The 12790-nt window shown below is 44.4% G+C and overlaps 1 protein-coding gene across 3 annotated transcripts in view; it reads left to right on the top strand.

The window, feature by feature from the left end:
• The window catches only part of pnrc1 (proline-rich nuclear receptor coactivator 1), a 206983-nt gene that overhangs the window by 157613 nt on the left and 36580 nt on the right, over positions 1 to 12790 (top strand). For all 3 annotated transcript variants that reach the window (XR_013887032.1, XM_080192777.1, XM_080192776.1), the window contains one exon: positions 898 to 1309. Coding sequence is in view for 2 of the 3 variants with exons in the window: in XM_080192777.1 (XP_080048903.1) it covers positions 898 to 1309 (412 nt within the window). In the remaining variant the exon portion in view is untranslated. The remainder of the gene's footprint in view (positions 1 to 897; positions 1310 to 12790) is intronic.

The raw sequence follows: 12790 nt of genomic DNA, 5'->3' as shown, positions 1-12790 counted from the left end.
GGGAATAATTGGGGTACAGTGGCGGCAAGAGTTGTTGGAAGCCGCGCGGCCGATTCAAATTCGGGCCATTCTAAAGCGGTTGGGCCGCGCGCTCTCCTCATTCTCCCCAGCAACAGGCAGCCAATCAGCGCGCTCCCTTCCGCCACCAGTGCAGTCATTGGCCGCCGGTGTCCTGATGCCCGGGGTTAACTCCTTGTACGCAGGGATTGTTGGCTCTTGTGCAAATTTAACCCCTTCAATCACTGGATGGCGTGTACCATGGGAGGGACAAAACAGGAATGGTGCAGGAGCGAGGTGGTGACTTGCAAGCTTTGCCCAGCTTACCACCTACTCCTATCTTTTACACTTGTTCTCTGCTTCTAAAACTTTATTCTCACTTAAACTCTAACAGTGTTCTAACTCGGCCTCTTACAGGTTTGGCATTAAATCGATCTTTCTCAACACCCTAGCTGTGACTGTAACACTACATTTTGCACTCTGATTTCCTTCTCTATGAATAGTGTGCTTTGTATAATGGACAAGAAACAAAACTTTTCACTATCTATTAATACATGACAATAAATCAAACCAAAATGGTAGCTGATTTCCGCTGAAAAGTCTTGCGGCTCATGTTCTTGCGCGCATGAATCCCTACAGTGTAGAAGGAGGCCATTTGGCCCATCAAGTCTACACACAACAATCCCACCCAGGCCCTATTCCCATAACCCCACCTATTTATCCTGCTAATCCTCTGACACAAGGGGTGGCCAATCAGCCTAACCCGCACATCTTTGGATGTATGGTAGTGTGAGTGGATTAAATCTTTAATTCATACTGAAGCTTTGTTGAAGAGTTGTCATCAAATTGTAGCTCAGTGTCTTGCAGTCTGTTTCACTTAACTTTTGTTTTTTGTCTTAGATGACCAAATCGAATATGGAAAAATCAGATAAAGCAATGGCTCCACAAACACAACTAATGTATAGTGTAAATAAAGCAGAAGAACACTGCCAATCCTCAAATACCAAGAGAAGAAACAAGCGTAACCTTCAGTTGAGAAAATCCTCAATAAAAAGAAATGAAAACAACCATAGTCAGAATTCTCCCGCTGTTGAACGCCGCAACATTCTCAAAAAAGAGGGGGAAAAGCCGATTATTTATGGAAACAACCCCAAAAATCTAAGATTACTGAAAGTTGGTCTGAAGTCTGTACTGAGTCTTCAAGGAGATCAGAACTATGCTGGACCAAAGTTCAGTGAGCCACCGTCTCCGAGTGTTCTACCTAAGCCACCCAGTCATTGGGTAGGAGCACGTGCAGAATATCCTGATGAGAGTAAGGAAATAATGACTGTCCACTTAAAGAATTTACTAAAGGTTGATGCATAATTTGAGAACAGTTCAGCTTAACTTAAACACTGTAATAGAGTCAAATTAAGAATGTTTCAGTCATGATTCAATTTGTTGCAGCAGAAAGTCCTGCATTTTTAGACAATTGTAAATTTCTCATTGTGTTTTTGGGATAACCATATGCAAGTGGTGCTAGTAATGAAGTCGGATTGTGTATATTAGTGTAAACCATGTAATTACTTGTATATTTTCATATACTCAAATTTGAAAGAAAGGAATTATAGTTTCATATGAGAAATTGTTGCCTTGTACCAGTTGGTGGGCAGAGTTAATTTTATATTTTGTATATAAAAGGGGAAAACTCAAGTTAAAAGCTCAAGCATTCCAAGTTATTCATCCTCTGAATGCATGAGACCGCAAATACAGAGTTGTGTATACCCCTTCGTATGTTTGACAATCTGCAATGCATTCTTGACAGGAAAAAAAAATCTGGACAAAAGATAGAATAATTCAAGCACTGCTTTTAACTGCACTAAATGATACAATGTACCATCAACAAGATGCACTTTCATCTTACTGAGTGTTAAATATATAATGTGAATTTTAATGTATCACCAAATTTAACTAAAGCTCTGGCTGGAGGAGGAGCAAAGTCTAGTCTGTTAGTAAATTGAATACCTCATTGTTGACATACAAGTTTTGTGGGTCCTTTTTAAATGTTGTTGTCCAGACTACCTTTCTTAAACTTTGATAATTTCCCCCATTGATTTGTTCAATCATTATTACAAGTTGTATAAAGCCAATAGGAAAGCAAGGGGTTATGCATCTAAAATTTGTCATTTCATCTAAATTTCTTACAGTTCCACTTTTGAAAGTGGGAGCAAACTCAGTTAAACTTGCATTCCTGTGTTTTAATGTTTGGTTGGATTGTGGCCAGTGTTTTGTATGTATTTCTCTAAACTTTCTGTGTCAGTACTGTTGATTGAATAGTTGACATCAGGCCTGGCGAGTTGCTCTGGACCAGGATGTACACAGGATCAGTGGCATTTCTTTTCATCAAATCAGTTTTCACTACAGTTAACCAATATTCTACTTTTAGATGAGTACTGACATTTAGTATTGCACATCTGAACTGTGTAGGAAACAACTTGTCTGTTTACAAAACAATCTTCTTGATCTGAATCTATAAACAATGTCTTGGTTGGTTACTGCTACTCCATTTGATAGGTGCTGGATCATGTAGTTGGGTCACCATAAACCAGCATGTCTGAACATATGCAAGAACTATCTGAAATCCAGTTACTGCCAAAAGTGTTTACTATTGTTCTCTCTATACACCATTTTGGCCATTAATAACTAAAATGCTAGCTCAACTAACCAAGTATGGAGATGTTTACACTTACATCAGGAAAATTCATTGATCCCGAGTCTCTTTGGGTCTAACATGGACTATACAACCTGTCTCTCTGGCTTTTGAGCACTCTTAACAGTATCTTTTAAAGTATGGGTTGTGAACTCAGTGATTTGTATTACTGTTGAAACAAGTCCTGCAAACATGCTGGAAATGGTAATTGTCAAATGAGTAAACACAAGCTGAAACATTTTTATCCCTATGCAAATTACCAATTATTTACCAATGACTTAAAAAATACACAATTGTTAAATGTGGAATAAAATGGTATTTTTCCAGAAGAAATGCTGACATCCTTGAAGTATAAAGATTTTTGCTGCAACTTTTGTTAACTGTTCCTCTTGTACCCTTACTAAAAATTGGCAAATTTCAAAATCAAAAATAAAATTGATTTGGTCTCCCTGATAATTGCCTTGTTAATTTTAACAAATGGTTGTATTCACGTAATAATATTGTCACTTTTTTTCCAACAGTGCTCAGCAATGAGGCTGGATCAACTATTGATACTGGTGTTGAATAGACACAAGCCTTTTATTTCTGTGAAACTCTGTGGGCTTTATAGATGGCAGAAGAATAATTTTGAGAATGGATGGGTATTAGTTTAAGTTTTGTGTACTATTTTTTTCAAGAATTTACAGTGGAATACAGGTTAAGACTTAAAGCAAGTCCTTTGATGCAGGGAGGATAGAGAAGCAAAATGATGGAACAAAAGCAGTTCTCTTCCCTCTATTCCTTTTGAAAGATTGTTGTTAGCTACCTGTATACATTTTCAAAATTTCCAAAGCTCTTTAAAACAATCAAGTGTTGTAATGTGGGAAGGAAGAGACTTTTGGCAGCTTCATAAACAACCCTGCCTCATTTAGTATATTGCATTTTTGCTCTTGTATTTTGCTATCTTCCCTGTTTTTTGTGCATCTGTGCTTTTTGTCTGAACCATGCATGTGGCAGAGTTCAACTTTAACCATTCTCTTAAAAATGTCCTTAATTACTTTTTAAATTTGTTATTCAGTAACATTCATGGTCCCCCTAGTCTTGGATTCCCTACAAAACTAATATGGAAACATCTCTACATCTACCCACTCAAATTATTTTGCAAGATTAGTGGGTCACCACCCAGCCTTTCCTAGAAAGACCTTAGCTTTTGAATTCTTGCATCGTCATTATCCTTAAATCATTTTTTTTTGCATTATGCCAATGGTATATCCTTTTTGTAATATCCAGGATTTTTATTCACATTTCAGAGGCAGCAAAAGTTTAATGTTAAGGATTGCAATCCATTCAGTAGCTTTAGCTGAAAACGTGAAGCTACCAGGAATGTCTCGACCGAAGTTCAGGGCAACGGCCTGATGTTTTTATTATTTCATGGGTTGTAGGTCTCACTGGCAAGAGAAGTTTGTTGCCTTTGAACTCAGTGGTTTGCAGTTTCAGCAGGCAGTTGAGTCAACCACATTGCTGAGAGTCTGGAGTCACATGACTAGACTAGCAGGTTTCCTTCCCTAAGACATTTGTAAACCAGGTGGATTTTTACAACAATTGATAGTTTTATGGTCATTGTTATTGAGACTAGTTTTATATTCCAGATTCATTAATTTAAATTCCACCAGCTGTGAGATGCCCAGAGTTATGAAGAACAAGTGGCTAGCTAGGTCTTCTGTTGCCCACCAAGTGGTCAAGCTTTATCCAGATTTTCCATAGAAAGTTGAAATCTGGGACTTCATCAAATGCAATCTTGTAACTAATAAGAATGGTGATATGTGCAGTCTTCAAGAGGGAATGTGCCATCAAGAGGTGGGGCTTTCATCAATTCATATAGTGTTGTGTACTCCAGTGGGATTGAGACTTCCAACAAAGATGTGTGTTTTTGAGACCTTGTGTAAATGTATGTTCTTTGTGGACATCACAAACGTTCATAATGTTCACTTTATGAACATTTAGAGACTTTTAATATGGTCAAAAGTAGCATAGCTTTCCTTGTGCATGAGTCGCAAAAACCCAGCTTGCAGGTGCAGCAGGTGGTCAGGAAGGCGAATGGGATGCTGGCCTTCATAGCGAGGGGGATTGAATATAAAAGTAGGGAGGTCTTGCTGCAGCTGTATAGGGCATTGGTGAGGCCGCAGCTGGAGTACTGTGTGCAGTTTTGGGCGCCGCACCTGCGCAAAGATATTTTGGCCCTGGAGGGAGTGCAGAGGAGGTTTACTAGGCTGATACCGGAGTTGAGGGGATTGAGCTATGAGGAGAGGCTGAATAAACTAGGCTTGTACTCGTTAGAGTTTAGAAGAATGAGGGGAGATCTCATTGAGACGTATAAGATGATGAATGGGATGGATAGGATAGAGGTGGAGAGACTCTTCCCGCTCAAAAAAGACAGTAGGACTAGGGGGCACAGCCTCAAGATAAAGGGGAGGCGGTTTAGAACGGAGTTGAGGAGGAACTTCTTCACTCAAAGGGTGGTGAATCTCTGGAATTCTCTGCCCGTTGAAGTGGTGGAGGCTACCTCGCTAAATATTTTTAAGAAGCGGGTTGATGGGTTCTTGATAAGAGAGGGGATTAAGGGTTATGGGGAGAGGGCGGGAAAGTGGAACTGAGCCACAACAGATCAGCCATGATCTTATTGAATGGCGGGGCAGGCTCGAAGGGCTAGATGGCCTACTCCTGCTCCTATTTCTTATGTTCTTATGTTCTTAAGGGCATGTTATGCCTTATGAGCCCAGTTGAGTGCGTTGAAAATGTGACTAAACACATTGACGAAGGAAGAGCGGTGGATGTAGTTTATATGGACTTCAGCAAGGCGTTCGATAAGGCCCCCCATGCACGACTTCCTGAGAAAGTGAGGGCATAGGATGCAAGGGGCTGTTGTCTTGTGGATCCAGCACTGGCTTGCCTGCAGAAGGCAGAGTGGTTGTGGATGGGTCTTTTTCTGCATGGAAGTCAGTGACCAATGGAGTGTCCCAGGGATCTGCTCTGGGACCCTTGTTCATAATTTTCATAAATGACCTGGATGAGAAAGTGGAGGGGTGGGTTGGTAAGTTTGCTGATGACACAAAGGTTTGTGGTATTGTAGATAGTCTGGAGGGATATCGGAAGTTGCAGCAAGACATAAATAGGATGCAAGACTGAGTGGAGAAGTAGCAGATGGACTTCAACACGGATAAATGTGTAGTGGCCCATTTTGGCAGGTCCAATGGGATGCAGGAGTATAATATCAAGGGTAGGACTCTTAGCAGTTTAGAGGATCAGAAAGACCTTGGGGTTCGGGTCCATAGGACTCTTAAATTGGCCTTGTAGGTGGAGGATGTGATCAAGAAGGTGTATGGTGTACTAGCCTTCATTAATCGAGGGATTGAGTTTAGGAGTTGGGAGATAATGCTGCAGCTTTATAAGACTCTTGTCAGACCCCACTTGGAGTACTGTGCACATTACAAGAAGGATGTGGAAGCTATTGAAAGGGTGCAGAGAAGATTTACAAGGATGTTGCCTGGATTGAGTGGCATGCTTTATGAGGATAGGGTGAGGGAGCTCAGTCTTTTCTCCCTGGAGAGACGAAGGATGAGAGGTGACCTGATAGAGATTTATAAGATGTTGAGAGGTATAGATCAGGTGGATTCTTAGAGGCTATTTCCCAGGGCTGAAATGGTTGCTACGAGAGGACACAGGTTTAAGGTGCTGGGGAGTAGGTACAGAGGAGATGTCAGGGGTAAGTTTTTCACTCAGCAGGTAGTGGGTGAGTGGAATCAGCTGCTGTCGGTAGTGGTGGAGGTGAACTTGGGGTCTTTTAAGAGACGTCTGGATGAGTACGTGATTTAATGGGATTGAGGGTTATAGATAGGCCTAGTAGGTAGGGATATGACCAGCGCAACTTGTGGGCCGAAGGGCCTGTTTGTGCCGTAGTGTTCTATCAGAAGGTTCAATCTGTGCCCGCATACAAAACCTTTCGAGCTTTGTTGGTCTCAATGTCTCAAAATTAATAATCGTGACTTCCCAGAGGTGGATTAGCCCAACATCTATTATTGAAATAAATTATTAAGGAAGTAATAGTAGAATTGAAAAAGTATAATCTATTCAGCATAGCTTCATGAAAGGAAAATTATGTCTGAATTTTTCAAGCAAGTCTCAAGCAGAGTGGATAAAGGGGAACCAAATGTACTGTATCCAAATTTGCAGATGACAAATGGGTGGAGAGGCAAGTCGCAAGAGGGATACAAACAGTTTACACAGATATTGATGGGTAAAATTGGCAAATGGTGTATAATGTGAAAATCAAGTTCATTTTGAAAGGGAAAAAAGAATATTGTGCACCAGGTAATCAGGAAAGCTAATGGCATGTTAACTCTTATTTCAAGGTGGTGGGGATATAAGACTAGGAAAGTCTTGCTGCAAATGTACAAGGTACTGGTGAGACCACCTCTAGAATAGTTTTGGTCCCTTTATTTAATAAGGAAAGAGACAGTTCAGTGAAAGTTCACTCAGAGGAGCCTGGTATGGAGAGATTGTCTTATAAGGAAAGGTTAAGCAAGTTGGGGCTACTCATAATTTAGAAGAATGAGAGGTGATCTCATGAAACATAGGTTTTTCAAGGGTCTTGACAGGGTAAATGCAGAGAGAACATTTCCCCTCATGAGAGAATCTAAGACCAGAGGATCTAGTCTCAGAATAAAGGGGTGCCAATTTAAGACTGTGATGAGAAGTTTCTTCTTAGGATTGAGGGTCTTTGGAGCTCCTTGCCACAGAGCTGTGGGGAAAAGTCCTTGTGTATACTTAGCACTGAGATACATTTTTGATCAGTAACGGAATCAAGGGTTACAGATAAAGGGCAGTGTAATGATTCAGGAAGCTTGACTGGAAAGCAGCAACATTTATTACAAAATGCAAGGTAAAACATTGTTCGTCGAAGCAAGTTGATAGGAGGATCGATTTGTGGCTGGAGCGTGAAGGTAAGCGACTGACTTTTTTTTAGCTTTTCGCAGGGTTTTTCTTTTTACAAGGTAGTTTAATTGAAAAGTGGAAGTGGGCCTCGGTGAGCTGGGAAGGGTTCTTTTAAGAACAAAGAACAAAGAACAACCCAGCACGGGAAACAGGCCCTTCGGCCCAACGAGCCCGCGCCGCCGCATCGCCCTACACCTATTCTACCCTGCATGTCTACGAATGGGACCCTACTCAGTCAGATTCAGGGAAGAAATAGTGTCAATTTGGTGGAAACCAATTAGCCTAAGAGCACATCTTTGGGGTGTGGGAGGAAACCGGAGCGCCCGGAGGAAACCCACGCAACCACAGGGAGAATGCGCAAACTCCCACAGACACAGGCCCAAATCCATGTATCTGCACAGCTAGCAGTGCTAGTCACTGAGCTGTTGTGGAGCCCGTCTATCGGTCCAGGATCAAGCACACACACTGACATGAAGTACTAGGCCACTCCTGGACTTCCAAGAGCAGCCCACGCACAACCCGCCGTGTGCATGCCCCTCGCTTGACACGAGGTGGACCTCCACCTGTGGAATAAAGACAAAACATATTAGTTATACAGCCTGCCCTTCCGGTGTCTCCCGAGGTTTACCCTATTTAATAGCCCTTACCATATCCCTCCATTCCCGTTTCACTCATATGCCTATCTAACTGCATCTTAAACGAGTCCAACGTGCCTGCCTCCACCACCCTACTCGGTAGCGCATTCCAGACCCCCACAACTCTCTGTGTAAAGAACCTTCCTCTTACCTCCAAATTATACCTCCCCCCCCTCACCCTTAATTGATGACCTCTTGTGTTCGTACCCAGTCTAGGGAGCAGTCTCTCTCTATTAACTCTATCTATTCCCTTCAGTATCTTATATACCTCTATCATGTCCCCTCTCAATCTCCTTCTTTCCAAGGAGAATAGCCCCAGTCTCTTCAGTCTCTCCTCGTAACCCAGTCCCCCCATGCCAGGCAACATCCTGGTAAACCTCCTCTGCACCCTTTCCAGAGACTCCACGTCCTTCCGGTAATAAGGTGACCAGAACTGGACGCAGTACTCCAAATGCGGTCTAACCAACGTTCTGTATAACTGAAGCATTAGACGGCAGCTTTTATACTCTAAGCCCCTTCCTATAAAGGCTAACATCCCATAAGCCTTCCTAACAACGTTCTCCACTTGTGACACAACCTTCATGGATTTGTGGACCTGCACTCCCAGGTCTCTCTGTACATCTATACTCCTAATCGGCCTACCTTTTATCACATAACTCCTCTCTGCATTATTCCTTCCAAAATGCATCACCTCGCATTTGTCAGGATTAAATGCCATCTGCCACCTATCTGCCCACTGCACCAACCTATCTATATCCTGTTGTATCACCTGACAATCCAGTTCTGTACCCGCCAACCCTGCCATCTTGGTGTCATCAGCAAACTTGCTGATCACACCACCTACTCCCTCTTCTAAGTCATTTATGTAGACTACAAAGAGGAGAGGTCCCAGTACCGAGCCCTGCGGCACACCACTGGTCACTGGCCTCCAGCCCGACAAGGTACCCTCCACAACTACCCTCTGTCTCCTATTTCCCAACCAGTTCTCAATCCACCTAACTACCTGGCCTCGTATCCCATGCGCCTTAACCTTTTCTACCAGCCTACCGTGAGGGACTTTGTCAAACGCCTTACTGAAATCCATGTAGATGACATCAACGGCTCTCCCATCGTCAACCGTTTTTGTCACCTCCTCAAAGAATTCCACCAGATTCGTAAGGCAAGACCTCCCTCTAACAAAGCCATGTTGCGTATCCCTAATCAGATCGCAACGCTCCAAATGCTCATACATCCTATCCCTAAGTATTTTTTCCATTAACTTCCCTACCACCGACGTCAAACTCACTGGCCTATAATTCCCAGGGTTATCCCTACTACCTTTTTTGAACAACGGGACCACATTTGCTACCCTCCAGTCTTCTGGGACCTCACCTGTGTCCAAAGAAGAGACAAAGATGTGCGCCAGAGGCCCAGCAATTTCATCTTTCGCCTCCCTAAGCAGCCTGGGATAAATACCATCAGGCCCCGGAGCTTTATCCGTCCTTACGCTACCTAAAAGCCCTAGCACTTCCTCTCTCGTAATAACTATATCCTGCAACTGAACCTCCGCTCCCTCCAAGAGACCGCACGATTCCGAACCCCTCTCCTTCGTGAATACCGACGCAAAGTATTCATTCAGGAGCTCCCCCATTCCCTCTGACTCAATACACAACTCTCCACTCTTGTCCCTAAGAGGACCAATTTTCCCTCTAACTACTCTCTTGCCTCTAATATAGGAATAAAATGCCTTAGGATTATCCTTAATCCTACCGGCCAAGGCCATCTCATGCCCTCTCTTCGCCCTTCTAATTCCCCTTTTTAGCTCCCTCCTACTCTCTCTATATTCCTCCAGCGCACACTCCGTACCCATTTGTTTTGACCTATCATACGCCTCCCTCTTCTTCCTAACCAAGTCTTCAATATCCCCCGTAATCCACGGCTCTCTAATCCTACCTTTCCCATCCTTTCGCTTAACCGGAACAAACCTCCCCTGCAACCATTTCATTTTGTCCCTAAAAGCCTCCCACTTGCCAACCGTGGACTTGCCAGCTAACAGTCCCTCCCAGTCAGTTTGCTGCAGCTCCCTCCTAATCCTGCCATAGCTCGCCTTTCCCCAGTTCAGCACACTCCCGCTTGGACGGCACTCGTCCCTTTCCATTTTTATCCTAAAGTAGACGGACTTGTGGTCACTGTTCGCCACATGTTCGCCTACCTCTACCTCACCCACCTGCCCTGGCTCGTTTCCCAACACTAAATCCAGTATAGCCCCTCCCCTAGTCGGGCAAGTTACATACTGTTCTAGCGACCCTTCCATAACACATTTCACAAACTCCTCTCCCTCCGTACCCCCAGCTCTAGGCCCCCTCCAATTCACTCCGGGAAAATTAAAATCACCCACTACAACCACTCTATTCTTTCTGCACCTGTCCAAAATGCCCCTGCAAATTCCCTCCTCCACTGACTTTGGGCTGTTGGGTGGCCTATAGTACACCCCTAGCAGTGTGATCTCTCCCTTTTTATTCCTCAACTCCACCCACAGCGACTCAATCCCTATCTCTTCCATATCGCCCTCCCTCTGCACTACTGTGATGTTTTCCTTGACTAACAGTGCCACCCCTCCACCTCTCTTCAACCCTCCTCTGTCACACCTAAAACACCTTTAAGCGCATGAGGTTTAAAAGGCAGGCCGCACTAACCAGCGGGCAGCCTTGGTAGCGGGCAACAGAGTGAGCAGGGAGCAGAGTGAGCTGAAGGGCTTTGGCTCAATGGGCTTAGGCAGAAATGGGCGAGGCCAGGTAGGTTTAACTCTTAGTTTTTTTTTGTGTTCTTTGAAGAAAAGGGAAATATGAGTGTGAGGCCAGTCTGTTGTTCCCAGTGTTGGATGTGGGAGGCCCTGGAGGCTCCTAGCCTCCTGGATGTCCATATCTGTGCTGGGTTCGTCGAGCTGCGACTCCTAAGGCACCGCGTTAGGGAACTGGAGCTGCAGCTCGAGGACATTCGTCTGGTCAGGGAGAATTAGCAGGTGATAGATAGGAGTTACAGGCAGGTGGTCACACCAGGACCACAGGAGGCAGATAAGTGGGTCATGCTCAGGTGCTAGAGAGCACCCCAGTGGATGTGCCCTTTCACAATAAGTACTCCTGTTTGAGTACTATTGGGGGGGACAACCCACCTGGTGGAAGCAGCAGTGGCTGTGTCTCTGGTGCAGGGTCCAGCCCTGTAGCTCAGAAGAGTAAGGAAAGGAGGAGGAAGGCAGTATTAATCAGGGACTCTACAGTGAGGGGGTCAGACAGGCGATTTTGTGGAGGCAGACGGGAAACTTGGATGGTAGTTTGCCACCCTGGTGCCGGAATCCAGGATGTTTCTGGTTGCATCCCAGAAATCCTGAAGTGGGAGGAAGAGGAGCCAGAGGTCGTGGTACATATTGGTACCGCTGACATAGGTAGGAACAGGGAAGGGGTCATGAAAAGAGAATGTAGGGAGTTCGGTATACAGTTGAAAGGAGGAACGCAAAGGTAGTAATCTCGGGATTGCTGCCTGTGCCATGTGATGGTGAGAACAGGAATGGAATGAGGTGGAGGATAAATGTGCAGTCACTGTGTGCAGTTTTGATACTGTGTGCAGTTTTGGTCGCCGCATTTGCGGAAGGATATATTGGCTTGGAGGGAGTGCAGAGGAGGTTCACTAGGCTGATACCAGAGATGAGGGGGTTGTACTATGAAGAGAGACTAAACAGACTGGGTCTGTACTCGTTGTAGTTTAGAAGGATAAGGGGGGACCTTATAGAGACGTATAAGATAATGAAGGGGATGGATAGGATAGAGGTAGAGAGATTCTTCCTGCTTAGAAAGGATAGCAGGACTCGAGGGCACAGCCTCAAGATAAGGGGGGGTGCAGTTTAGATCGGAGTTGAGGAGGAACTTCTTCACTCAAAGGGTGGTGTTTCTCTGGAATTCTCTGCCCGTTGAAGTGGTGGAGGCTACCTCGCTAAATATATTTAAGTCATGGGTAGATAGGTTTTTGATAGACAAGGGAATTAAGGGTTATGGGGAGAGAGCGGGAAAGTGGAACTGATCCACTTCAGATCAGCCATGATCTTATTGAATGGTGGGGCAGGCTCGAAGGGCTGGATGGCCTACTCCTGCTCCTATTTCTTATGTTCTTAAATGCTGAGGGATTGGAGCAGGGGGCAGGGATTCAGGTTCCTGGATCATTGGGACCACTTTAGGGGCAGGTGTGACCTGTACAAAAAGGACAGGTGGCACTTGAATTCCAGGGGGACCAATATCCCGGCGGGAAGGTTTGCTAAGGCTACGGGGGGGACTTTAAACTAGAATGATTGGGAGGAGGGAATCGAAATGAAGTGACTGGGAGAGAGGAGGTTAGCTCGCAAATAGAGAGGGATTGTAAGAGGGAGGATAGACAGGAGATGGAGAAGGGGAGCACTCAGGCCGAAGGTTTGAGACATCTATTTTAACGCTAGGAGTGTTGTGAATGAAGTGGATGAGCTTAGAGTGTG

The sequence above is a fragment of the Carcharhinus amblyrhynchos genome, chromosome 7, assembly GCF_965287045.1.
Source record: "Carcharhinus amblyrhynchos chromosome 7, sCarAmb.v2.hapA, whole genome shotgun sequence".
In the NCBI taxonomy this organism is placed as follows: Eukaryota; Metazoa; Chordata; class Chondrichthyes; order Carcharhiniformes; family Carcharhinidae; genus Carcharhinus; species Carcharhinus amblyrhynchos.
Note: the sequence above shows the minus strand (reverse complement) of the source record. Positions and strands in the feature narration are given on the sequence as shown.